This window comes from Eschrichtius robustus, chromosome 21, assembly GCF_028021215.1.
Source record: "Eschrichtius robustus isolate mEscRob2 chromosome 21, mEscRob2.pri, whole genome shotgun sequence".
NCBI classification, from domain to species: domain Eukaryota; kingdom Metazoa; phylum Chordata; class Mammalia; order Artiodactyla; family Eschrichtiidae; genus Eschrichtius; species Eschrichtius robustus.
Genome location: NC_090844.1, coordinates 13,467,898 through 13,495,158, shown reverse-complemented (window position 1 = coordinate 13,495,158; position 27,261 = coordinate 13,467,898). Strand labels below are relative to the sequence as shown.

Sequence of the window (27,261 nt, the reverse complement as noted above, 5' to 3'; positions counted from 1 at the left end):
GTTCTCGGGAGGAGCGGTGTTCTCGGGCTGGACGGGGCCTGTGAGGGGGCGGTGTTCTCGGGCGGGGGGAGCCGGGGCCTGAAGGACGTGTCGGCGCGTCGCGGAGCTCGCAGAGCTGAGGGGCGGGGCCGGGGTGGGGCCAGAGCGGGGAGGGGCCTGCTCGGGCGCCTACCTCTGAGCGCGGCTGCGGCGGAAGCAGAGCAGTAATCGAGCCCAGCAGAGCGAGCCGGTGGCTGCGGCGTGTGGGCTGAGAGGTGAGCTATGCCCTCGACGCTTCTCGCTTTGGTGCCATAGGCCCTGGGCTGGTTCCCTCCTCTCTCCCAAGCTCAGCGCCTGCCCCGGGGGCCTGCACCGGCCTGCAGCTGCCCCGGGGAGACGGAGGAGACGGGCCTTGTCCGGACGGCGGATCCTTTGTTTTGGCGCGACAACGGGGGCGGGGACGAGCCCTGAAGCCCGCAGATCGAGAGACCCGGCCCGGGGACGGGAGGCCGGGCCGCGGAGCGGAGATCCGGCTGGAGACGCCGAGCCTGGGGGACGGGGGAGCCGGACCGAGGATCGAGAGGCTGGGCCGGGGGTGGTGGGAGACCCGCGTGGGATGTGGCGGGCGGACAGCGGGAGGCTGGGGAGCGGAGACCCAGCCGGAGACGCCGAGCCCGGGGGACAAGTGGCCGGGCCGAGAATGGGGGGTGTCGGGAGACCCGGGTCGGCTCGCTGAAGCCTGGTAGCAGGAGGCTTGACACGGGTCGCTGAGCCGGGGGAGGAGAGGCGCGGGAGGCCCAGGCGGGGGCGCTGAGGCCGGGGGTTAGGAGGTCGGACCCGGGAGCGGGAGGCAGCGGGGATCGAAGGCTGAAATTTTAATCGGGAAGGAGGTGAGGAGGCTGGGCGCGGAGAAAAGATGACCTGAGGGCAGGAGGCGGGCTGGCTCTGTCCTAAGGGCTCTGGCCCTCAGGGCTTATCCTCCCATTGCTGGTGAGGATTTGGTCTCTGCTGCCTTCTTTGTCTAGATTTTATCAGGTTGACGGGTGACTCCGCTTTCCAAAGAGGTAGTTTCAAGTATTAAACTCCTATTCACTTTCAGACCTGAAGGCCTCCATGCATCCTTCTAGCTCCTGCGGGTGACTATGTATCCATGGCCCAAATCCCTTAGGCTTTGAAATCCCCTCAGCGCATGTTGAATAAGAGTGCCTTAGTCACTCTTGTTTTCAGTGGCTGTGCTCTCAAGCCTTACTTCCCAAGGCAGCTGCCTGTTTCCCAGTTCTCAATAAGTGGCTCCCAAGCCAAGAAACTGGGAACCAACCTTATCAGCTTCCTCTCCTGGCTCCTCCAGTTAGCCACGAAGCCTCCTGGCCCTCCTAAATATCCACTGGATCTGGCCCCTTCTCTCCATCTCAGATTTAAGCCACCCTAAGCTCTTACCTGCCTACAGGAGGCCCCTCTGGCCCCTCTCCAGTCCATTCTTTATAGCACAGGCTGAGGGATCTTTACAGAATAAAAATCCAGAAAGCTGTTCCTTTGGTCATAGGATAACCCAGTCCCTTAACACGGTTAACAAAGCCAAGCATAGGTTGGCTCCTTGGTCCCCTTCCCCTGCCTTATCTTTCATTATGGCACCGTTTCACTTTCTGCACAGCCATGCTGATCTTAACACTAACTGTTCTCTGCCTGGAACACTCTTGCATTACCTCTCTCTTCCCGTCACCACACACTTGCTTGAGGAACTCCTATTTATGTTTCTGTTCTCATTAAACATTTCAAGGTTAAGTCTATCTATTATGTGTTCCTTTGACATCCGTCTCATCCTAAGAGGAAAGTGTCATATCCTTTACAGTTGCTTATTTTTACGCTCTCCCCTATTAGCTCCTAAGCAAATTCCACAAGGAACTGTGTTTTTCTCGTTATCTTGTTCCGTATTGTCTTTCCCCATATTTGGGGCCTGGCACAAATGAATGCCAATACTACAGTATTATGCTTTTTAATAATTATGCCCTATGTAGAAAAAAAAACTATTTTAAGGTTGCTTAGCAAATTATAATTAAATGATGCGGACTAGAAAGGAATGGTAGAGGTGAAATGCAGAGTTGCTGTAACAATGTGTGTATGCAGGATCGTATTAGGAGGTGCTAAGCAAGCTGCATAGACCAGCCTGTGTCAAAATGCGCTCAGCCACTTTGAATATATTGTAGTTACGTGATCTCTAAGAATGAAATACAAAGCTTAAATCACCCCTATCCCAACCTGATGGTTTTGCTTTACGCTTTTGCAGTGGAGGCTTTTGAAAGTTAGAATGTGTTTTAATGAATGAAGGAATGAACAGTTTATTGGAGTGTAGCAATAAAACCTGTTCCCAGTAAGAAAGAAGTGAAACATTGTATCCAATTACATCAGATTTGCTTTTGCTTTCCTGAAAAAAAAGTCTTGCCTCCTGTGATTTTAAGAGACTGACATCTGATAGAGGCGATTATAAAGTTTTTTTTCAGTTTTGCTTTCAAATCCAATTTAACACAATCTCCTATTGCTTCATCCCCCTTCTGATGCTGGAAAGCAGTCTTTAGTTTCATGAATGGCATTAGGTCAGTTCTGGTGCCTAGTATCAGATAGTTCCTTAGGCTCTGTCTCAAAGATGGGAAGCAGTGGTGTTGGATCTAAAAAAAAGATGTGGAATTCTTAGACTGTTAGATACTGTTGTGTACACATTTAACAAATACAAATGTAATGGAGGGGGATAGGTACGCTGCTGTCATAGGACCCGAGGCCACATCCACAGGGCAACACTTCCTATTTCATCCATAAATTAGGCAGGAGTAATATACATACCTCGCAGGGTTATTATAGGGATAAAATGAGATAATGTCTGTGACAGTACCTTGTAAATCTCTAAGTAATGTTGTTAATTCTCTGCCTATTTTGATCTTCAAGTTGCTTATAGAGTTTCTGCATTAGGGTAGAATAAAATAAAGTTATCTATTTTGTACTGAACACTGGCATCTGTCTTGTTGAGCCACTTTTGAATACAGTGAGCTCTGGTGCAAGTCACACATAGGGGTAGAATCTTGGTCTCCACTACTTCAAACACTCAGGGTTTACGACTGCACACAGTTGGTGTTCAGTCAATTGTTATGGCACAAATGACAAATAAATAAATACTACTGACCCTGGCTTTTCGCAGTTTCAGACCTTCTCTGGCAGGTGGTTGTAAAACTGAATCACTTCTACAGAGGAGTGACTCTCAGTGGGAGGGAGGAGGCCTTACAGGTTATCTATAGTTTTTATAAAAGGCATCCAAGATCCTTCATTCTACATTTATTTCATAACACAGTATTTAGGTCTGCAAGGACTTTCCCATTTCTCCTTCTGCCCCTCCAGAGATACCATCTTAGGACAAGACTTCAGGTGAGGGGAAACGGGCCCCTTGCACTTAGTAAGCATTGTGTCCTTTCTGGCTTGTGGCTTTGAGTAGTGGGGAAGCCCTCCTGTCTGTGTCTTCCTAGTGGTGTGGTCCTTGCCAGAGAAAAAGAAAGAATGGTTTTGTTTGTGTGGCACAACTGAACTTATTTAAGTTTCTTCTGTATTTAATTTTACTTGCCATGTGTGAGATTCCGCCTTTATTACAAAATAAATATTAAAAGTCTGACTTTTAGCAGGCCCAATGACAATATCCAGTTTGGTGACTCTTCCCAAAGAAATGCAGGGACCAGATGGGAAATGATTTCAATAAAACCTCTAGTACGTCACAGCAGAAATCTCCTCTTATCCAAACTGTTGTGAAAAAAGTATTTTCTTCTTTCTGTTTCACTTACCAAATCTGGAAACATGACTGCTTTTGAGACTTTGTCCTCTCTGATTGGTAATAAATATAATCCTGATGTTTTTCAAGTTCTTTGGCCAAAGTATGAGCCACCCTCCTTGTCTGTAGGTTCTTAACCAGATATGGAGGGCCAATTCTCCTACACCATTGTACATAAAGGACTTGAGCATCTGCAGATTTTGGTATCCCTGGAAGGAGGAGGAAGGGGGGTGTCCTAGAACCAGTCTTCCATGGATACTGAGGGAGGACTGAATAATCTCCCCACAAGTCATAGTGAAAAGGCTTCACCTCTCCTTTAGAGGCAAATAGAGACATAGAAAAAAGTGTCTTAATGACATCCTAAATGCTTAATATGAAAGTTATTCATATTTTGTGAGTAATTTTACTTTTAGAAGTAAATTACCCAGTGGCACCCCAAACACCATAAACATCATTCCTGGTTTCTTCGTGAGTTGGAGTGAGTGCACTTTATACTATTTCACTGTCCTTGCAGTCAGTTTCTATCATGTTTTTGTATGCTTCCTCTCTCATCTTAGTGTTTCTAGGTTATGGATTTTTGTTTCCTTTCTTGAAATTACTGATAGCACTACCCCTCCTATGTAGAACTAAGCCATGTAGAAGTGTGGGAAGCTGACAGATCTGAGTTTGAATCCAGGCTCTGCCATTTAAAAGTTACTTAACTGCTTTCAGCCTCAGTCAACTGAACTATAAAATGGAAATCTCATTATGCCTCGAAACATCGTTGGAAGGACTAACTAGAAATACGTAAATAATGAATACATGCATAGATAAATGTACCTTTTAGCTCAGAGTCTAGCCCCTATTAGCCAACAGTAAGAGGACCTGTTAGTACACAACACTCAAATCACATATTGTGTTATGATTCTTTGGGCTTTTCTTTGGCTACCTGTTTTGGTAAATTTTTACGTATAATTTTTTTGAAGAGACTCGTATTTGTGGAGATGATTCAGAAGTGAGTGATGTTGGTTCTTATGTCTCATTTTGAGATTTAAAACCCGTTTGGTAGGGCAAAGACCAGGTTTTAGACCTTACCTCAGTTTCCTTATAGGACAGGCACCAAGAACAACCCACTGATGGGTGACAGGTTAACTAAGTAGGAATAACGTAAACTGGTTATCCTAATTTAATATCTCATTTTGAAATCTCTACTATAGGCACAACTTTCAAGCCATTTTTTAAAAAAAATAAATTTATTTATTTATTTATTTGTGGCTGCGTTGGGTCTTTGTTGCTGAGCATGGGCTTTCTCTAGTTGTGGCCAGCAGGGCTACTCTTCGTTGTGGTGCGCAGGCTTCTCATTGCGGTGGCTTCTCTTGTTGCGGAGCACGGGCTCTAGGCGCATGGGCTTCAGTAGTTGTGGCACGCAGGCTCAGTAGTTGTGGTGTGTGGGCTCTAGACGCAGTCTCAGTAGTTGTGGCGCATGGGCTTAGTTGCTCCGCGGCATGTGGGGTCTTCCCAGACCAGGGCTCGAACCTCTGTCCCCTGCATTGGCAGGCAGATTCTTAACCACTGCACCACCAGGGAAGTCCTCAAGCCATTTTTAATAACAGGTTGTTGTTGGGTGTTTTTTCCTAAAATGTTGATACTTTGTAACTTCATATAGAAATTTCAATTTTAGAAATTAATTTTTATTCCTCTCTTCGAACTCTGTAGATAATTTATTCTGCTTAACTTCATTATTGCATTATGCAACAGTCCCTTTAGTTGGCAAACCACAATAAAAACTGGGAAATCATTGCAACTTTTCACTTTAGGAAAACACAGCCTGAAATGCTTATGTATTTTAGAGTGACAGTAAATTTGTACTGACAACATTTTTTAACTTTTGAAAAATCTGACTGTTGTAGCTTCAGTGGCAAGTATTAAAGGGATCTAGGAACTCAGAGACCTGATTCTAAGACGCAGGTTCCAGGTTGCCATCTAATGTCAATTTATCTACTTAGAACTTCTCTGGGATCCAATATATGTTTAGAAATTTATTATCATCAGCATCCTGAATTGATGGAAAGAATTACATACTCAGTACAGTAAGAAACAATTAGTGTTAAGTCCATTGCGGGGCTACAATATATTTGTTATTTTTATTATTTTTTTTTTTATGTTTTAAATAGCTTTATTGAGACATAATTCACATACTACACAGTTTATCAATTTAAACTATAGAATTCAATGGTTTTTAGTATATTCACAGGGTAATGTATCCATCACCACAACCAATTTTAGAACATTTTTATCACCCCAAAAGAAACCTCATAACCATTAGCAGTCATCCCCAATCTCTATCCAAACCCCTAAACTTAGGCAGCCACTAATTTACTTTCTGTTTCTATGGATTTATTGAAAATTTCATTCTTTTTTCTGGCCGAGTAGTAATTCATCATATATATATATGTATATATACATATATATACATATATATATATAAAATGTATACACACACACACACAATATATTTTTTAAGCCCCTATTGTATATTTTCCTATTTGTGTTTTGTCAAACGAAAGTGTTCTAAGAACTTAAACTCTCGTCATCATATAGGGCACTTTTTCCCTTGGGGGACAATTTTTTTTATCCTTCTGAGATGAGATCACCATGTCCAGAATAACTTATATTCAGCCAGGCATTAGCTAATGGAGGTGAGGTAATGCTGAGTGTAACTCTTAAGTAAGCTCTGCAGGAACCAAAGCTCTGCTCCCAAGTGTGTGGATTTGGTGCTTTCATGTGGGAGAAGCAGGTGGTGACAAGCAGAAAGCAAATGTGCGCAAGTCTGATGCAGTGAGGATTTTATTTATCATTATATAAATTTTCAGTAGTATGTGAAGGTCAGCTGACAGGACTGGGGGAAACAGAGACTCCACTCTTGGAGGGCACACACAAAGTAGTGTTCGCATGGGGACCCAGGGGAAGGAGCAGTGACCCCATAGGAGACTGAGCCAGGCCTACCTGCTAGTGGTGGAGGGTCTCCTGCAGAGGCAGGGGGCGGCTGTGTCTCACCTTGAGGACAAGGACACTGGCAGCAGACAACCTTTTCTTTCAACTAAAGTCAAATATGTTTGGCTTTCAAACCATTGTCTCAGTCTTGGAATTTAAATCTCTTTTGAAACCCAAAACTGAGCAATGACTTTTTTGTTCTAGTCATTATCTGCCTTCTCGCTGATTTCCAGTGTTTCTAGTTTTTAAATTACACACAGTAGCCTCAGAAAAACTCATAATTACTTCTTTTTCTGTTTGTTTTAATATTTTTGTTGAGTTTGGTGTCTCTTTCATGGTGTCAGTTTTTCTTGAACAGTCAATGATTCTTGGTTATTCTCTTTTTCTGTCTGCCTGTGTTGCTTGTGATGGGGCACTGGAATGGCTGGACTTATCTTCAGAGTTTAGGTGCCAAATCAGTTGAGTTTGGCAAACAAGTTGGATGCCAAACTCCAGTTTGTGTTATTTGCTAATGTGGGTACTCTGTTTACCAGGTTTCAATGTACACTTTTTTTCCTTAAAACCTGTGGGGAAGTACTCTGACTACTCACTATTCAGCCAACCATAAGAAAAGAAAGGGACAATCCCTCAACTGCTCCAAATGCAGCCCACCAAGAGATGACCCTAAAATTCCCCTTCCTTCCACTTCTACCTATGTTCTCTCAGCTCAGTTTCCCAAAATCATTCCCATCACCTCAGGAATCTTTCCCTGATATTTCCTACTTTCTGTCTCAGCAATTCCTCAAGATTTCGGCTCCAGGATCCTTGTTGATTGCATATCAGCAGAGTAAAGAAAGTGAAATAGGATGAGGGAAGACATCTGGGAGAGGTGACCTTTCAATAGAGACCTGAGCGAAATAAGTCATATTATATAATATTATATAACATAATACATCAGTGAGACTAGTATTCCGGGTAGTGGGAATAGCAAATGTGAAGACCCTGAGAGAAAATTATTTTTAAACCGTTCAAAGAATCCAGTGGGACCGGAATATAGCATGCTAGTTGCTGATTGGTGGAATTGAGAGAGGAAAAACCATCACTGTGTCATAGTGTTATGAGAGTAACAAATACACACACATAAAAAGCAATCCAGGACTTCCCTGGTGGCACAGTGGTTAAGAATCCGCCTGCCAATGCAAGGGACACGGGTTCGAGCCCTGGTCTGGGAAGATCCCACATGTCACGGAGCAACTAGGCCCGTGCACCACAACTACTGAAGTCCAAGGGCCTAGAGCCCGTGCTCCGCAGGAAGAGAAGCCACCGCAATGAGAAGCCCATGCACTGCAATGAAGAGTAGCCCCTGCTCACCGCAACTAGAGAAAGCCCGTGTGCAGCAATGAAGACCCAGTGCAGCCAAAAATAAATAAATAAATAAATCTTTTTAAAAAAACAATCCAAAACAGGATAAAATGAAAATACAAGAAGGGTTCTAATTACATGCTAAGTAAATATATAGGTGGAAGAGATTAATTCTGGCATGGTGGATCAGGTATGATTCTGTGAAAGACTTTAAAGGAAGGGGTTTATTTCTTGTTTATGTAAAAGTGTGAGTTTGTTGACCCTGACACATGACTTCATAAAGTCGTCATTGGTAAAAAAAAAAAAAAAAAACCACACAAAGGGAACAAAATACATCATAGTATTTGTTCCTGAGAAATCCTTATCAGAGAAACTGTTTTAAATACTAGTCTTTAAAAATTCAGATTTTTTTTTCTTTCAGCCATCAAGTACCTTCTGAAACAAAATTGTCTATTTGATGTCTAATATGGAAATTATTAATGACAAGTACTTGTATTAAGGCTAATCAGGCTGAAACGTTTTTAACTTTTAAAAATGATTTGGTTAAAGAAAGTTGATTAAATGTATGAAAAGGAAATGACTACTTGAAAGTCACCTTATATTTAGGTTACATCTTAACCTTGGTATGAACCAAGAAGCCAAATGCAATTGACTCTTGAACAAAGAGGGGTTAGGGGACCCTCCCTATAGTCGAAAACCTGAGTGTATAATTTTTAGTTGGCACTCCACAGCCATGGTTCTGTATCCATGGATTCAGCTAACCTCAGATGGTGTAGTGATGTAGTATTTGCTATTTTTAAAAATCCACGTGTTTAAAAAAAAAAAAAAATCCATGTGTAAGTGGACCTGTAGAGTTCAAACCTGAGTTGTTCAAGAGTCAACTGTATTTTAAAATTCTGGAAAGCTTGCCACTGTTTAAATCTAAACCTTCTATTACCGGTCTTAAGGATAGAATCGCCTTGTCCCACAGCTTTATTGTTGGCAAGAAATAAAAGATTGTTAGAAGTTAGTATTTCAGTCCAAGAATCACTGCGCTGTTGCAGAAGTGTTTGGTAAGACGTCTTATGCCCTTGATCATTGGTGGGAACATAGCAGCCTTTAGGGGTTCCTGAACAGCTACTGTGCACCCTACATTTGGCAAACTCATTCAAAGCGCCAATTTGAGGCAAAACCCTGGGGCCAGAAAGACACTGGCAGGGGTTCTGGGTTCACCTTCAGAAATTTTATTAAGTCTTTTTTCCCATCCCACTGTGTTTTCACTCCAGATTTTCCACAGGCTGGCCAGAAAGTCTTGAAACATAAATAACACTATTTTCTCATGGATTATAATATAATATCAATAAGCCATTTATTATGTATCTGCCTGCATTTCCAGAATTGTTAGCCAACCTGTACTGTTCTCTCAATTAGTCAAGTTAACAACTTTGTTTTTCAACCACGGATGGATAATTATTTTGACTTGCGTTGGGGCAAGTTGGCCTCTGTATTTATGGTTGAAGGAAGTTTGAGATTTCCATGTGCCTATTAATGTGTTTATTATACATATGAAAGAAGAAGAGAAAGACAGATAGACTGGGACGTGGTACACAGCAGTCAAGGAAGGGTTGCTGCTTTCATAGTAGTAAAGTACCACTATTTTTATCGCTCTCGAAACAGGGCTGAGAGTTGAAACTGGCTAACACAATACTGGTTGGTATAGTCTACCATTGTTGGAAGATATTATTTTATAAAATAATGTTTACTACAGTTTCCTAACTTAAAAAAAGTAGACATTATAGAAAATATAGAAAATATAGAAAAATATTAAGGAGTAATTAAGTTGCCAGTGATGCCATCACCCAGAGATAGCCACTGTTAATAAACAGGTTAAAAGGTAAAAGATACTATAGAACCAGTGTATTGGATACACCATGACTTCACTATTTCTCTGCACAGCTTTTCAATATTTTGATGAGTAATACATATCCTTCCCCTTCCCTCCTCTCCCTTATCCCTAGAGTTTTTTCCTGAGGCTGCATTCTTAGAAGTGTAAGTTTCCTAGAGCAGATGTCAAGCCTTTTATTGAGGGGTGTGGGAGGGACATGTTTCGGGAGGTGATACCAATTTACGTCCCTTCTACTCATGTCTGGGAATGCCTGTCTCACACAGCTCTGCTAGACGTATGCATGATTAGGTTTTGTATTACTTGGTAAAATGCATGCATAAGTACTCATGAAGGTATAGATAGGACATTTGGGGATTTTTGTCTCAAAGTTCTCTCTTCTAAACAGAGAGGAAATGGGTGCCATCACGTGAGAAGTGCCTCGTCCTCCTTGCGTCCAGTTCGCCAGCCTTCATACGCTGTGTCCAAATAATTTGTCTTCCTTGCGTTATTATAGTGGATGAGCCCTCACTTGTTCTTATCTGAGGCTAATACCTCCCCATATGTGAGCTAGATTCACAGACCCCCCTCATCCCTCCAAGAACTTCGCTCTTTTTCTCCTCTTGCCTTATTAATTTCTCACTTTCTGTGGATCATTCTCATCAGCATAAAATCATGCTTTAAATGGCTCATCTTTAAAACCAAGCCAAACAAGGAATGTCCTCTACCCCTGGTCCCCTTTCAGCTACCATCCCCTCTCCTTGCCCCTTCACGGTAAAACCATGTTGACTCACTTTTGTTGTCTTTACTCATTTTTCTTTTCCCATTTTCTCCTCAACCCACTGCAGCAACATTGATCCTTTTAAAGTATACTTTTCAAAAAGTATGAAATTTGACTGTTGTGTACATATAAAATATGTCCAACATTTTATTCAATTAATTGATAATAGAACCAGTCCGTTGTTAGGACCAGTTCAAAGGAGACTTTGAACAATAAACATAGATGTAAATGGTTGGGTATAATGAAATGAATTTGCTAATAGAAGCAAAACTGGTTAATACCCTATAGGGCAATAAAGTGTAATTTGGGAGGGTCATCTTTTCTACAAGTTGCAAATCCGTTACATCATTACAAGACAAAACTTGTTTTCATTGCTATCAATAAGAATCATCTGCATGGCTTCCATTTTTTGTGGCTTAACTTCCTACAAAGTTGTAAAATAGCCTAGTCAGGAGAAGGTCAGTCAAAAGAGGACACCCTATACAAACGAACTTATCTACAAATCGGAAATAGAGTCACAGGTATAGAAAACAAACTTATGGTTACGGGTTAGGGGAGGGATAAATGGGAGATTGGGATTGACATATATATACTACTATATATAGACAACTAATAAGGACCTACTGTATAGCACAGGGAACTCTACTCAATACTCTGTAATGGCCTATATGGGAAAAGAATCTAAAAAAGAATGGATATATGTATACGTATAACTGATTCACTTTGCTGTGCACCTGAAACTAACACAACATTGTAAATCAACTATACTCCAGAAAAATTTTTTAAAAAATAATAAAGTCTTAAAATGAAAACAAAAGACACCCTGTAAAATCGGATAATCCCCAAGCTTTCTCTAGCCAATGCCTAGTACCACCCTGAAATAACATCCAGTAATTTCTTTCGCCCATTTCCAAGTCTGGGACAATTTTTCCTGACAATTCCCACTATGCCCATAACTTTCTTGCCAAAGCTAATGGTCTTCTGTCCTCAGCTGAAATGACCTCTTAGCAACATCTGAAATGATCAAACACTCTTTGGAAGACTTCTGCATATTTTGGTACACCCCAGCTACCTGATTTCCCCCCGTTTCACTCACTTCTCTTTAGTCTCCTGCTAGCTCCACTTCCTCCAGTAACCCTCTAATCATCAGAGTGCCCCAGTATATCTCCAGCCCTGCTCTCTCCCCGAGTTCCAGACTCTTAATTACCTATATCCACTATTTAACCGTAGTCCAAACTTTATCATCTCTTTCCGGGACTATTCCAGAGGGCTTCTCATTGGCCTCTGTGCTTCCGCAGTGGATTCTCCACTCAGCAGCTAGAGTGATCTTTTTAAAGCATGCTGTCCCTCCTCTGCTTCAAGCACTCCAGTGGTTTCTCCTTCTTGCAGTAAGGATAGAATCAAAGCTCCTCTTGGCTCCTAAGGCCCTATATGATCTTGCCTTTCCCACTTCAATTCCCTTCACTCCTTCCCTTCCTTTTCCACGCACTAGTCAAACTGGTTTTCTTTCCTGCACCATGAATACACGAAACTCTTTCAGGGCCTTTGTACTTCGGACCTTTCCCCAGCAAGGCAGCCTGTCTGGGTGGCCTCTATGTCATTTAGCTCTTTCTGTCAATGTCACCGCAGAGATGGCTTTCCCAGCCTCCTCAGCTAAAAAGTAGCTCACACTACCAGTCTCTCTATTACTCTACCCTATTTTATTTCCTTCATAGCCCCTATCAGTATCTGAAATCTTATCAGTCTGTAATTCTTCTTCCTCTCTAGAATGAAAGTTTCTTGAAGGTAGCAATTTTGTCTTCCACTCTGTCCTAGAGCCTAGAATGGCGCCTGGCACAAAGCATGTGCTCACGAAGTATTTGCTCATCGACTGCAAGATGCTTCATCCCAGTTGTACACAGCGTCCTCCCTTAGATTTCTAGAAAAACCGCAGGAAGTAAGATGATAGAAAAGCAAAGAGCTTTTGTAGAAATGCACAGCAAAGACTGACTTTGAGAGAAGGTGAAACGCTACCCCCTTCGGTGGTTCCAAAATGGTGACACTTACTCTCCATATTTTTTTCTCCATCTTCCCCCACGATAGGTGCAGACAGTACTTAGGGACAGAGGAGGAAGGAACTGAGCTTTGGAGAAGAGAAGAGATGTCTCCTTAATTTTCAAGAGACCTTGAAAGGGGGGACTTTGGTAACGGGGAAGTGTGGGAAGATAAAAAAGTTATGGAAATGGATGGTGGTGATGTTTATACAACACTGTGACTGTCCTTAATGTCACTGAACTGTACACTTAAAAATGGTTAAAATGACAGATTTTATGTATATTTTATCACAATTTTAAAAATTTAAATTTAAAAAGGGGGAGGGAGCCGAGGACTTTCTGTAAAGGCTTTTGTGGTTGAGTGAGTCCTGTTGATGGGGTGTGTATTCTTTTTAAGATGTCTGATTTTAGCATGGGAGTTAGGTTAAAAGTTCTATTTTGATTGGAATTTTTGAGATAGGCAGGACTTCTAGAGGCTGGAGAAAAATTTTCTGTCCTTGTTTTTCTGTATTCTTTATTTAGGGAGGCCACATGAAGTACCTTTGCTTTGGGGAAGCTAGAGAAGACATGGTAGAACTCCAGACAGGTAGTAAGGAACTGGCTTCTTCAGAGGCAGTAGGGAAGAGTGGGAAGAAGAGGGCCTCCATCACTAAGCTTTGCGTCTGTGGACAAAGTCACTTAATCACTAGGAGTTGGGTTTCCTGACTTTTCAGATTGTTGGGAAAATAAAAGATAAGATGCCTAGCACAGTACCTGCTGTATAATAAATGCTCCGTAAGTGAGAGCTGCTTTGATTAGGACTCACTCACTGTGGGAGGTAAACAGAATTGTCTGACAGAAGAATGAAAGCAGGAACTTTAGTTTTTACTTCCAGGTTTCCTAAAGCCGGTCCACCACCTTAAATGAGAAAGTGGGATTTTCATGTCTAGTTTAAGAGTAAAGATTATGTGGAGGTTTGGAACTTCCTGGTGCTGAATCTCTTGGGAATCTAAGCATCGTAGAATAGTGTTATGTGAGGTATACCGTTTTTGGTTTTTGTTTTAACTGTGTTGAGTTGGAAGGCAGAGTTCTTACCAATGACCAGATCTGTTGTAATAGAAACAAGTTGCGGTGTGTATCTTGATCTGGTGGGGTATCCAAATGTAAAAATGTATCAGGCTGCACACTTCCTATCTGTGCACTATGTGTACTTCATAGCTCAATTAAAAACGAAAGAGATTGAGAAATGGGCGACCTTATACATACCTTTACAAAGGATTGTTCTCAGGTTTGACTCACAGAAGCCTTGAACAGTAGAGGTGAAGCTGGGAGAGTGATGGTACTGCTAATATGAAAATATCCATATAGTGTGTTTATTTAGATAAATAATCATTGGAATAATTAATGCAGTGATCTTATAATGACTGATTTTGATTAACATCTATTTTCTTTATATTCTAGTTAATAAGAGTATCCATGGAGAACAATGAAAATTCAGTGGATTCAAAATCCATTAAAACTTCAGAGACGTGAGTATTTAAATGGAATCTCATACAAGCAGAGAAAGATGGGTGTATGTAATACAGCAAACTTTGAGGAAGCAGAAAGAATATGGGCTTTCAAGCCAGAGAGGCCCAGATGACTTCCTACCTCATGTGACAGCTGCATGTCTATACACATGTTAAATTATCCTCTCTGAATCTCCTCTTTAAAATAAAACTTTCACGGAACTGCGGGGAGGTTGGAGGGTGCCTGACGTGTAGTCAGAAACCCTGCCCTCGTAGCAGAAGGATGACCCAGGAGAGGCAGATGCACCTTCCGAACCTCTGTGCAGGATGAGAGGTTTTGTGTTTGGGGGAGTTTTTTGGCCTCCTGTTTATTTGTGAGCTTTAAGGCTAAAATAAAATGCCAGTTCTCAGTCTGGGGAAGAATTGCCTGGTTATAGATTATCTTTTACCCTTTGTCTCAGTCTTCCTTTTTGGAATATTCTGCTCATTAATGCTTCCAATAACCAGCAGATGGAGAAAGGGAAAAGATAGAACTCAAACACTCTTTTTTTTTTTTTTTTTTTTTTTTAGTTTATTTATTTATTTATGGGTGTGTTGGGTCTTCGTTTCTGTACAAGGGCTTTCTCTAGTTGCGGCGAGTGGGGGCCACTCTTCATCGCGGAGCACGGGCCTCGCTATCGCGGCCTCTCTTGTTACAGAGCACAGGCTCCAGACACGCAGGCTCAGTAGTTGTGGCTCACGGGCCCAGTTGCTCCGCGGCATGTGGGATCTTCCCAGACCAGGGCTTGAACCCATGTCCCCTGCATTGGCAGGCAGACTCTCAACCACTGCGCCGCCAGGGAAGTCCCCAAACACTCTTAATTCATGTCTGTTATTATCCATTTGGGATCTCTTGTGGTACATTTAATTCTAAAAGTTTATTTCTGGGGTCCAGTATTATTATTCTGGACCACCCAGGGAATTATAAACTAATTTTAGTAGTAAACAATACTGTTACAGCAGAACTATTAACAAGTTACCAATAAAGAGTTTTGCAATATTTGTTTAGCAAAGGAATTTGCCTAGAAATTAACCTTTTGAAAGGCAGTCTCATTTTAGAGGTTTCTTGCCTTTTTTTAAACCCTTTTAAACTGATTTACACATTTTCCTACCTTTTCCTATCATACAGAACATAATTTACTATTTTAAAAGATAGTAATTTACTATCCTTTTCCAAAAATATTTTTAGAATTGCATATAACGTGAAATATTCCCAGGTTGAGTGTGTGGGTACATGGACGTTAGGCATCAGTGTTTGGCTGTTGTTTCCTGATTCCTGGTCCAGGTCAAGGGTCAGGTTTGCAGCCTGTTTTGGTCAAGTTTTATTGAAGCATAGCCACACCCATTCGTTTACATATTGTCCTGGGTGACTTCCACCAGCTGGATGGAGTGGGCTGCAACAGAGTCTGTACAGCCAGCCAGCCTAAAATACTTAATATTTGGCGCTTTGAGAAAAAGTTTCTTGACCCTGGTCTAGATAACAGAGGTTTTTGGATAAGTGACCTTTAGACAAGTATTTTCAATTATTTACAACAGTGATTCTATGTAGCAATAAATTATTAGTTTGTTCAGTGCACAGGGTTTAAGGAACAATTTAGGAATTGTGATAAATATTGTGTTTTGAGTCATAGTTGCCTTTTGTTGATTTCCTTATCACTTCAGGGTAATTTTTATGATTTCACTCTTACTTTGAAGGATAAAATATTTTAGAAAGTTTTTAAAAATTTACGTATAAAATGTATTTGATGAAATTTTAATAAAATTTAGAGGAAGGCAAAATATGGAGATTAAAAGTCTGAACTCTGAAGTTCAACAGATGCTTTCCGCCTTGGGTCTGACACTGTATCTGCATACATCAGCCTCATAGTGGTCACTTCCTCATCTGTGAAATGGGTTTTTGTGAAATTTTAGTGAGGTAAAGCCTGTTGCACACAACCTGGCATATTATATTCAACAAATGTTAACTGTTCTTATGTGTTAGAGAAGTTGTGTTAATGTGAACAGCAGCATTGGTCATTTCTCTCTTTGTAAACTGTTGTTTGATTTCCAAACAGAAAGATCTTACATGGAAGCAAATCAATGGACTCTGGAATATCCTTGGATGATAGTTACAAAATGGATTATCCTGAAATGGGTTTATGTATAATAATTAATAATAAGAACTTTCATGAAAGTACTGGTATGTATCATAAGATAGTTTTTAATCCTTTACAAGTATTTGTACCATTTATATTTGGTGTAGTATAAAAAACAGAATTGATGTTATTAGTTAGTAAACTAATGACACAGAATAGCCATGAAGTAGAGATAGAGCAGGACCCTATGGGTCCTACAATTCAACATGAACTCTTAATCTTCTACCCATCATCAAAATCTCTCCCTCTTCTATCTGTATGTTTATCTCTTCTGCCCTGACTTCTGTGTAACCCTTGCTTCTTTATCTTCCTGCTCCCTCTTTCATGTTAATGGAAGGATCTCAACAAATAGTAAGTAGAAGTATTTTTCCATTCCAGGAACTGTGCAAGGCACCTCACAGAAATTGTCTTATTTAATTCTTAGAGCAACCCTGAAAACTAACCACCATTAGATGCCGAAAGGTTAAAAATCCTTCCACAGAGTCCCACAGATGATTTAGTAGCAGAACTGGGACTCAGCATTGGTGCTCTGAATCCACTTTCTGTGCCACTTCACCTGTGCCTTCATTCATTGTTGACTTTCTCTTCTTCCCCTGAAAAGAAGACAGACTCCCCACCCTTAAAGAGACCTTTCTTTTACCCTGCTGCCTCTTAAGCTTTGATCTGATTTTTGTCTCCTTCCCTAAATCTTAAAAACACGTACTTTAAACTTGCCATCTTCACTTCTTTCCATCCCTTTGATCCTGTTTTCTCTGTTTCTACCTCAACCGCTCTGTAGAAGTTGCTGTTAGGTTCACCATAGCCTGATCACCAGATCCCCTTCTCAGTCTCTATACTATGTATGGCTTGAATCTAATAATACTTTCAGAGGTTTTTTTTAAGAGAATGTAAAAAATAAAATCCCTCATGATCCTAAAAAGCTATTTAACATCTTACTGTATTACTTGATAATTTTTCCTTGACAGTTTCTTTCAAAGCTTAATTTTATCCATAATAGTAAGCAATTTTGTATTTTGCTTGTTCCATTTAATGTAATATAAGCATTTTATGTGTTGCTGTATAATTTTCATATCTGTTATTTTAATGATTATATAATATCCCATTCCCTAAATATAGCGTTCACTTGACTTGCATAATTTACCATATGAATGAACACTTTGGCTGTTTCTTCATTTTTCATTTTTAAATTGGTGCTGTGATAATTCTTTGAATTTGCATATTAATCGTATTAGAATTAATTTTAGTTAAAGAAACTAGAATCTGCTGATTCAGTTTAGGAGGCTATCTACCAGAGTGCTGGTGAAAAGGGAAAGAAGCCAGATTACACTGGAAAGATAAGCCGGATTTGATGTTAGATTCATTATAAGGAGTGAGGAAAAAGTAGTTGAAAATGAGTGTCTAAACCTGAATGGCACCATTTGTATTGCTTTCGGCTCTAAGTTGAGATACCACCTTCAACCTTTAGGTATTCTGCCTCACTTTGCTAGTTATAATGCCCTCGTCCCATAGAACTTTTCATTGTTGAACTTACTGGAGTTATTTTTCCTTCCAGTTTTATTGAGATATAATTTACAGACAGCACTTATAAGTTTAAGGTGTACAGCATAATGATTCGACTTCCATAGATCATGAAATGATTATCACAATAAGTTTAGTGAACGTCCATCAACTCCAACAGATACAACATTAAAGAGCTAGAAAAATGCTTTTTTCCTTGTGATGAGAACTCTTAGGATTTCCTCTCTTAACAACTTTCATATATAACATACAACAGTGTTAATTATGTTTATCACGTTGTACGTTGTCTCTCTAGTACATCCCGAGTACTTACTTATCTTTAAAGGGGGGGGGGTGGAAATTGTTCTACTCACCCCCCAAAAATACTTAGGCCTGTAGTCTGGCTTTAGCCTTAGAGTGAGCCCCTTTTCTGCTTTGAAATTTGAAGGTCAGTTTCTCACAACCGTCTCTGACAGCCTGTTATTTTCTGTTCAACTACTAAGTGGCTCACAAACCAGGACCAGAATTCAGTCACCTTGTCACACAGCTGCATGGCGTCCTCAGCCTTTCCAATGTCAAAACCTTGATGAGCTTACTTTAATTTTATAAAAATAATATATGGCCATAATATACATTTCAGAAATTGCAGAGTGGCAAAAGAAAAATTGAAATCACTCCTAATGACACTACTCAGATAATCAACAATAATTTGGAGCTGGAAACATCTAGTCTTTTTTCTGTGCATATGTGTTAAGTTTACTCAATGTGTGCCCTCCCCCGGCAGCACTTTAGGATTTTTAAATCTGAATTCACTGTTCAGTCAATCCGTACGTGTATGTGGAAGGCGCTGTAAAGGCATGAGGAAAGCCCAGGACTCCTGGGTACAGTCCGCACACCAGCTTCAGTACTTTGTCCAAGTTCCTGGACTCCTCTGTGCTCCCACATCTGTGCAAATGAAGCCAGTCATGATAACGGTCTCATGGTGGTTAGAAGGCTTAATGGAGACCACACAGAGCAGAATGCCTGATGAACAGTGCTAAAGTGGCTAGTGGTTTGTGGGGTTTTTCCTGAAAAGGTGTTATGAAAGTACTAATGTATCTTAGAATTGTTGGGAACTTGAAATCAAAGAAATAGTTCCTCTAAGTTTGTGAGGTGTGTATTGATACATATGTGTGTGTGGTGGTATGTGTGTGTGTATGTACAATATGTATGTGGGTGTGGGTGTGTGTGTGTATATATATATATACTTACAATTTTTTCTTTAAAGTAGGATCCTATTCTTTTTTTTTTAAGTGACCATTTTCCCATACCAAAATTTTGTCTACAAAATTTCAGTGGCAATATAGTATCCCATTATATAAATGACTTTTAATTTATTTAACCAAACCTCTCTTGTTAGGCATTTAAGTTTGTTTTTCACTATCTAAGCAGCAGTGAAAGACGTCTTTGTGACTGTAGCACTATAACAGTTTATGTTATGAACTGTCTTATATGCTACGAAATGAAAGAGACTTTGTGTCACCACGATCAGAGTATTGAATTTTCTTAGCATTTGCAAGGAAGAGTTTACTGTGGATTGTGTGAATCACTGAATAGTTCATTTCAAAGCAGTTTGTTTTTTGTTTTTTTTTTTTAATATATTTTTTATTTTTGGCTGCGTTGGGTCTTCGTTGCTGCACACGAGCTTACTCTAGTTGTGGTGCGCGGGCTTCTCATGGCAGTGGCTTCTCTTGTTGCGGAGCACGGGCTTGAGGTGCACGGGCTTCAGTAGTTGCAGCATGTGGGCTCAGTAGTTGTGGTTCACGGGCTTCAGTAGTTGCAGCATGTGGGCTCAGTAGTTGTGGTTCACGGGCTCTAGAGTGCAGGCTCAGTAGTTGTGGTGCACAGACTTAGTTGCTCCGTGGCATGCGGGATCTTCCCGGACCAGGGCTCGAACCCGTATCCCCTGCATTGGCAGGCAGATTCTTAACCACTGCGCCACCAGGTTAAGTCAAATGTTTTTTTTTTTAATGCAACTAAAAGTTACTTTTTCTGTTCAAGGGATGGCATGTCGGTCTGGTACAGACGTAGATGCAGCCAACCTCTGGGAAACCTTCACGAACTTGAAATATGAAGTTAGGAATAAAAATGATCTTACATGTGAAGAAATTTTGGAATTAATGTACAGTGGTAAGAAATAATGAACAGGATGACCTTCGTTGTCCAATTTATGTTACAATCTAGCTGTAATTATACACATATAAAAGTAAAGCATGAGAATTGTGGAACTAAACTGTATACAATCCTACCCTATATATTTTATGTAAGTAAAACAAGTTATTCATACCAGCTCCCTAGAGTGGTTTGAGGTGTGTTGCTCTGCCCCAAGTTGGGTTTACACGATCTCTTAGTTCTGTTCTCAGGTTTCTTCATCTTATTCCCACACAGTACATATGAGATGGTTGAATAAAATTGCATTGGTTTTCTGTTTGTTTTTCTTGTTTGTAAACGTTTTCCCAGTTTCTAAAGAAGATCATAGCAAAAGGAGCAGTTTTATTTGTGTGCTTCTAAGCCATGGCGAGGAAGGAAAAATTTTTGGAACAAATGGACCTGTCGATCTGAAAAAATTAGCAGGTTTCTTCAGAGGGGATTGTTGTATAAGTCTAACTGGAAAACCTAAACTTTTCATTATTCAGGTAATATATAACTGAGCAACTTGGTTATTGAGGATTCATTAGGGATTAATTTACTCAACTGTGGATTATCAAAAAAATTTATTTTTTTCCCTGAAGCTACTGAACTATTGTTAGTTTTTTGTTTATTTAAACTACCACTTAGGAGATAGAGAATAAATTTTAATTTTAGACTTCTAGCAAAAGGATTCTGCATAATTAACATCAATTATTACAGAGCCTTTGCATTTCTTAGAAATAACAGTGATGCATGTACACACATATTTTTTAAAATAAATGTTTAGTTTCTTTTTCTTCTTTTTTTTTTTAACTTTTTAAATAAATGTTTATTTTCTAACCTCTAGGCTTGCCGAGGCACAGAACTGGACTGTGGTATTGAGACAGACAGTGGTGTTGAGGATGATATGGCCTGTCAGAAAATACCGGTTGAGGCAGACTTCTTGTATGCATATTCTACAGCACCTGGTAAGAAACTTACACATACTGAACGTTATATGTAGATTTTAAACAACGGAGAGTGTGTTCCAAAGGCTGCCATGATTCTGATATCCATAAAAAGCCAACTTGTCTGTATTTTAGGGTGCCTTAACCACAGGCAAGTCTCAAAAAGTTGTCTTTAGCGAAGTTGGGCTAGAAAATATGCATCTATAAGAAAGCATACTTACATAGTGTCATTCATGAACTTAATACCACATGGAAACTGTATTAAAACGTAGGACAAGTCAGAGCTTTGCCCACTTCCTGGAATAGGAGAGAACTGCGTTTTCCAGGAATTCTTTGGAAGATAGGAAATTGAAAGGATAAGCATGAATAGCATATGCGCAGGTAGAAATGTAATGAGGGAAAATAGAGTTAAAAATGATTTATGAAGAGGTTATCAACCTCCACTTTTTTGTGGTTGTATTATACGCGTCATCATATAAATAAATATTTATTGATCATACAGTTGTTTACTTATACAACTAACTCAGGGTGTCGCAAAGTTTGGAAATATAGGGCAAATGTATTTTTAAACAGTATTACATTTTAAAATATAGTCAATGTGATTTCTTTTAACCTCCAGGCGTCTTTCCAGATAAAGTACTTTCAAATTAAAAGCAATGGATCCAGGGAATTCCCTGGCGGTCCAGTGGTTAGGACTCAGTGCTTTCACTGCCACGGGCCCGGGTTTGATCCCTGGTCGGGGAACTAAGGTCCCACAAGCCGCGCGGCAAAGCTGAAAAAAAGGAATGGATCCAATAGTTAATCTGGGAGAAGAACAATAAATACACTATTTCCCCTTTTTGGACTTTTGAATATACTATAATGTGTTTATTATACTCTATTCAGATGCCCTGTAGACAAATTTAGGACACTCAAATGTGTGTGCATATGTAAGCAGGTTATTTCTTGGATAAGCCAATAATCTGATCGCAACACGATGCTACTTATAATGATCCTTTTTATTTCTTCGCTTTTGCATCTTCTGCACGTTACCCTGTTGTTCCCTATTGGAAGGAAGCCCAGGAAGTAAAATTCTCAGTAACTCAGTGGTGAAGTTAGTCCACAACTCTTTTCCTTGTCAAAGCAGAGGTATACATAAAGCACCCATTTGGTTTTTGTTTTGTTTTCCCCTGGAATCAAAGGTGTCATTTATTTATTATTTCCTTTTTATGGCTGATAACACCTATGGATGTTTGTGCTTGTTTTTACCTTCATGATTGTGTCGTAATTTACTACATCAGCTGACACTGGATAGGCATGATATTTTGGTTACATTTTGCCTTGTAGGTTACTATTCCTGGCGAAACTCCAAGGACGGATCCTGGTTCATCCAGGCACTTTGTGCGGTGCTGAAGCAGTGCGCTCACAAGCTTGAGCTCATGCATATCCTCACTCGTGTTAACCGCAAGGTAGCAATAGAATTCGAGTCCTTTTCCACTGATTCTACTTTTCACGCAAAGAAACAGATTCCTTGTATTGTGTCTATGCTCACAAAAGAACTGTATTTTTAATCACTGAAGAAATGGATGATTTTTTTTTTTTAATCTGTATGCCAAGTGAGGAAATGGTGTGACTGATAAACCATATTTTCCTCTCTCATTTAAATCTAATCTAATCCCCCCGCTGATACATGGAAACATGTCACTTTCGTAGCAATAAAACTACTGTGAAGCTACCTCAAACACAATCAGGTAGTTGAAATTGAATTTAATTAAGAATAAATAAAAATGGATAATGGTACAGTCATTATGAGAGGAAATGATTGTAAATTAACAGCTCTCATAATTAGCAAGTTTTAGTGATTATGCTGTGCTACAAATTTTCAAGGAATTATGGAAGAATTTAAACATTGCTGTAATGTGTTTCAGTGATATTGACAATGCTCTTGTTTCAGAGAACATGTTCTGGTTTTTGTCAAACCGTAGACATGACGATGTGGAATAATGTATCCTCGAACTTGGTGGTCCATGTGCACGGTCAAATGCTTGAAGACCTTGATCTTAGAATTAGTACTTGGAGACAAGACAATGGTATTTTTACATCACTCATCTGAGCACATGGTGTTGTGATGTCTGTCCCGAGCATGTCTTTGTTGTTTAAAAAAAAAAGAAAAAATCATCTTTAGTATTGAAAAAGGAACTAAATGTTTTACTTGAGAATATGCAAGAAAACTAAGTTGACTCTCTCAGGTTAAATGCAACATTAATAGAGGGAGACAGAGTTAGGACTATAAGGTGCTGAAATGCAACTCTTCCCACCAGCTGCTGGGCCTCGCATACCCACAGAATAGCTGAAGGGCCCTTATGCAAAACCTCAAACTTTGATCACACTGATAGCAGCGTGAATTGAAGAAATTCTATAGGAACATACTAAAATACAACTTACAGAATACACAGCGAGGTGTGAGGAAGAAACAGTAAGTCAATCAGCTGGGCACTCGTAAGTAGAAGATGGCTTGAGCCTGAACAGGGACACAGCGCAGCCTGTGTGATGAAGGCAGAGCCCTAGACTACGGCTTCAGGAAAAGGAATGCTGGCTAATTATCTTCATAGGTACTGGTGTGCGTGGACAATGCTCCCAAGGCAAGAAGCTCCAAGAAACTGAACCAAATCAAACTTCTGAAACGGAAATTTTCCGAAGATGGTGAGAGTCACGATAAAAATTGTAGCACTTTTTTTTTTTTCAATTTTTTCAATGACAGCTTTTAATTGGATGTTAAATCAAATTCTTATCTGCCTTTCTGCAGATAGCACATTATATAAAATACAGCTAGCACCATTACCACTGTACCGGATACACTGAATAACAATTCACTTCTCACTTTACACCGAGGGGGAGAAGGGCTGCAGCAGTTGTCAGCCTGTCAGAAATTAAGTATGTAAATTAATGCTTAAGTGTATGAATACGAATATGATTTACAAGAGGCTCGGAGTGTTGTTGGGGGAAAATCCTGAGGTCTCTCATTCCCCTTCAACGTTAACAAGTGCTCAGTGACCTTGACAGACTGCACGCAGACATGGGTGTGGCCACGTCTGCACCTGGCCACCAAGCTTTGGGAGCTGAAGTACTCCCGAAGAGCAAATCCGGGACTCCTTCTGGAATGTCCCTTTCTGCCATCCATGAGTGTCAGCCCATAAAAGCAATTTCATTAGCATTTCCTCATTTTCCAATATAAGCGGTGAGTGTGGCCTAATAATATGGGCCCTCAACCATCCTTTGCCAAGGATGGGAAAAATCATAGCACTCTTTGTGGTAAAATTTTTGAGCATGTTAAGTGGTATTTTGTTGACATTTATAATCAAAGGAGAATGATACTGTTATGATCGTATACGGTTCTCTGGAATGAAAGGACCATGGCACCCAGGATGTTAGCAGTCATCCAGTCTTCCCCCCTTTGGTGCCCAGGGAAACTGAAGGCCAGAGGGGAGCAGAAGCACCGCCCCGAGCCGGGGAGAGCAGGCAAGGAGCCCCCTAGCTCAGGAGGTGCTGGGCTGTCCCTGCATCGCTGCGTCCCGCTGGTTTTCAGTCTCCCATTTCCCGTGAGCTTGCTTTTGCTACAAGAAAGGAACTCACATTTATAAATGAGAGCTATTTGTCTTGGCTATGTCTATAACTTTTTCTAAGTCAATGAAGTATCTTAAAGTGTGTTCCTGCGTGACAATTTTATAAAAAATTTGTTACTATGAATTTTTATTTCCAAATATAAATTCTAACTTAAAATTACCATCACATTCAAGTTTTTCTTGTTGTTGTTTCTGATGTGCTACTCACTGAAATTGAAATATTTTTAACCAAGCGTTTGATTTGGAAGGGCCAGAGAAGATGCAACAGGACCCTTTAATCAAATACTTTGAGATGGTGGCAAATTACCTTACCGAATAGGATAAGCAGCCTTCCTTTTCTCCCAGGTCCCTCTCAGAAGACCACTTTTAAAGTTACCGTGGTGCCAGGAAGGATGCTAAGTTTGCAGAGATCACAGCCCCTAAATATGACCATACTTTTGTTTGTTTCCTTGCTTTGAGGAATGGGGAGTAGCACAGTATAAAGGATATTGCTGAAATTAATCATTTTCAACCCATAAATTTTTAGTAGGGCGAACAGAGGGTGGGTGGAAGAACTGGGGCGGGGGGGGGGGGGATGGAAAAAACCTATGATGTTCCCAGATGGTCAGCTCTGGGAGAGGAGCTGTGACAGGGGAAGAAGTCCCCTTTGTGTTTTATGTACTTAGAAAAGAAATATGAGAAAGTGCAAACATGAGTGGTTTACATTTCTTCCAGTATTTCTATAGTGAATATACATTACTTTTAAGTCAAAAAACTAATAAAATTCTCCTAATTGGGACTAGGGGATTCCTGTTTCCAAGGAGTAGAGGGTGACATGAATAACTCCTTTAAGACCCTTTTAAAGATATAGTTCTGTAGTATGTTGACAGTAGAGCCCATTCTAATCTCTGCTAAATAAAGGAGTCTTCAATATTAAAAAGAAAAATACCAAGGACAAGAACCCAATAGAAAAATGGACTAAGGGCCATGAACAGACAGTTCACAGAAAAAGACCAAATATCCCTTACACCTCAGATGAAAATCTTAATCATCACAAGAGAAATGCAGATTAAACTAAGGTATCATCTGTCATCTAGCAGACGGACAAAAGACCTCATTTGACAATATTCTGTTGGCTGAGCTGTGGGGAAATGTATCCCCCGTTGGTGGGAGCGCACAACGGCGTGTGGAGGAGAATCCAGCAATATATATCCGATTATTTACTCTTGAAGTGTCAATCTCAGGTCTTGGAGCTCAAACTACCCATACACCCGTACATGCACAAAAGTATATACACAATTATTCACCTCAGCATTGTTTTTTTTTGTTGTTTTTTTTTTTTTTTTTTTTGGCTGTGTTGGGTCTTCGTTGCTGTGTGCGGGCTTTGTCTAGTTGCGGCCAGCGGGGGCTACTCTTCCTTGCGGTGCACAGGCTTCTTATTGCGGTGGCTTCTCTTGTTGCGGAGCACAGGCTCTAGGTGCCCGGGCTTCATTAGTTGTGGCACACAGGCTCAGTAGTTGTGGCTCGTGAGCTCTAGATCGTAGGCTCAGTAGTTGTGGCGCACGGGCTTAGTTGCTCCGTGGCATGTGGGATCTTCCTGGAGCAGGGCTCGAACCCATGTCCTCTGCATTGGCAGGCAGATTCTTAACCACTGCACCAACAGGGAAGCCCCTCAGCATTGTTTTAATACAGCAACCCAGCTGTAAAAAAGATAGGTTAGATACACTGATACATCCACACGGTGGAACACGACTTGCTGTAAAACAGAATGAGGAGGACCCTCTTGAACTGATAAAGATCTCCAGCATGTATGATCAGGTGGGAAAGGATGAAACACAGAACGCTATAGACAGTATGCTGTAATTTGCATAAAAAAGGACTAGGGGGCGGGGAGAGTATAAGAATATGCATAAAGTAACACCAGGAGGATAAAGGAAACTAATACAAATGTAAATGGTGGATGGGGACAGGGATGGAAGTGAAATTTCTTTTGTGTTGACTTTTCTATATCATTTTGACTTTTTGGAACCATGTCAATGTATTACCTGGCTTCAAAAATGGAATCAAATCAAGGGGGGATGGGGATGGCACAAAACTTTCAGGAATGAGGACGTGGATCCTTACGGGGGTAGGGCTGGAAGGGATGCCACAGCTGTCCATAGCCATGTTGCAGGATTTTGTTTAGCTTGTTTATTTTCTTCTTTGCTTCAACCTCTGTAGGTATTAGTTGAGAAATCGTAACATGCTTGATATTAGAACTTGAGCCTAAAGTAATACTCAGCATCAGCTTTTTATAGCTCAAGGAGCAAACTAGACTATTCACATTCGTTTCTTAATTCACTCCCTACGTGTTCCATCCTTATCCTTTGCAATACGATTGTAATACATTATCACATGATGAGGCAGACCAAGAAATATCCATCAAAGAATTTTTGTGCACAGAATCTCTACCGTCTGCTACATTGATAATTGAAAGAACTGAGGAACTGACATGCTTAGGGATGTTCAGAAAAAGAAAGCATCTCCCTTTCAAGAAAATGTTCTTCCAGATTTAAAGTTGGTGCAAAAGCTATTAAGTAGCGTGTTTGAGCTAAGAGGCCAATGTCTGATCTACACCTTATGCTTTGGTTTTA

The 27,261-nt window shown here is 40.5% G+C and overlaps 1 protein-coding gene across 1 annotated transcript; it reads left to right on the top strand.

Annotated features, from left to right (window-relative positions):
• The first annotated feature begins 157 nt into the window (after positions 1 to 157).
• CASP3 (caspase 3) lies at positions 158 to 24,740 on the top strand. The gene is made up of 8 exons (XM_068531957.1): positions 158 to 254; positions 14,214 to 14,281; positions 16,354 to 16,478; positions 19,972 to 20,100; positions 20,431 to 20,606; positions 20,948 to 21,068; positions 22,374 to 22,495; positions 22,981 to 24,740. The coding sequence occupies exons 2-8, from the start codon at positions 14,229 to 14,231 to the stop codon at positions 23,137 to 23,139; spliced, it is 885 nt and encodes a 294-aa protein (XP_068388058.1). The 5' UTR covers positions 158 to 254; positions 14,214 to 14,228; the 3' UTR covers positions 23,140 to 24,740.
• The last annotated feature ends 2,521 nt before the right edge of the window (positions 24,741 to 27,261 follow it).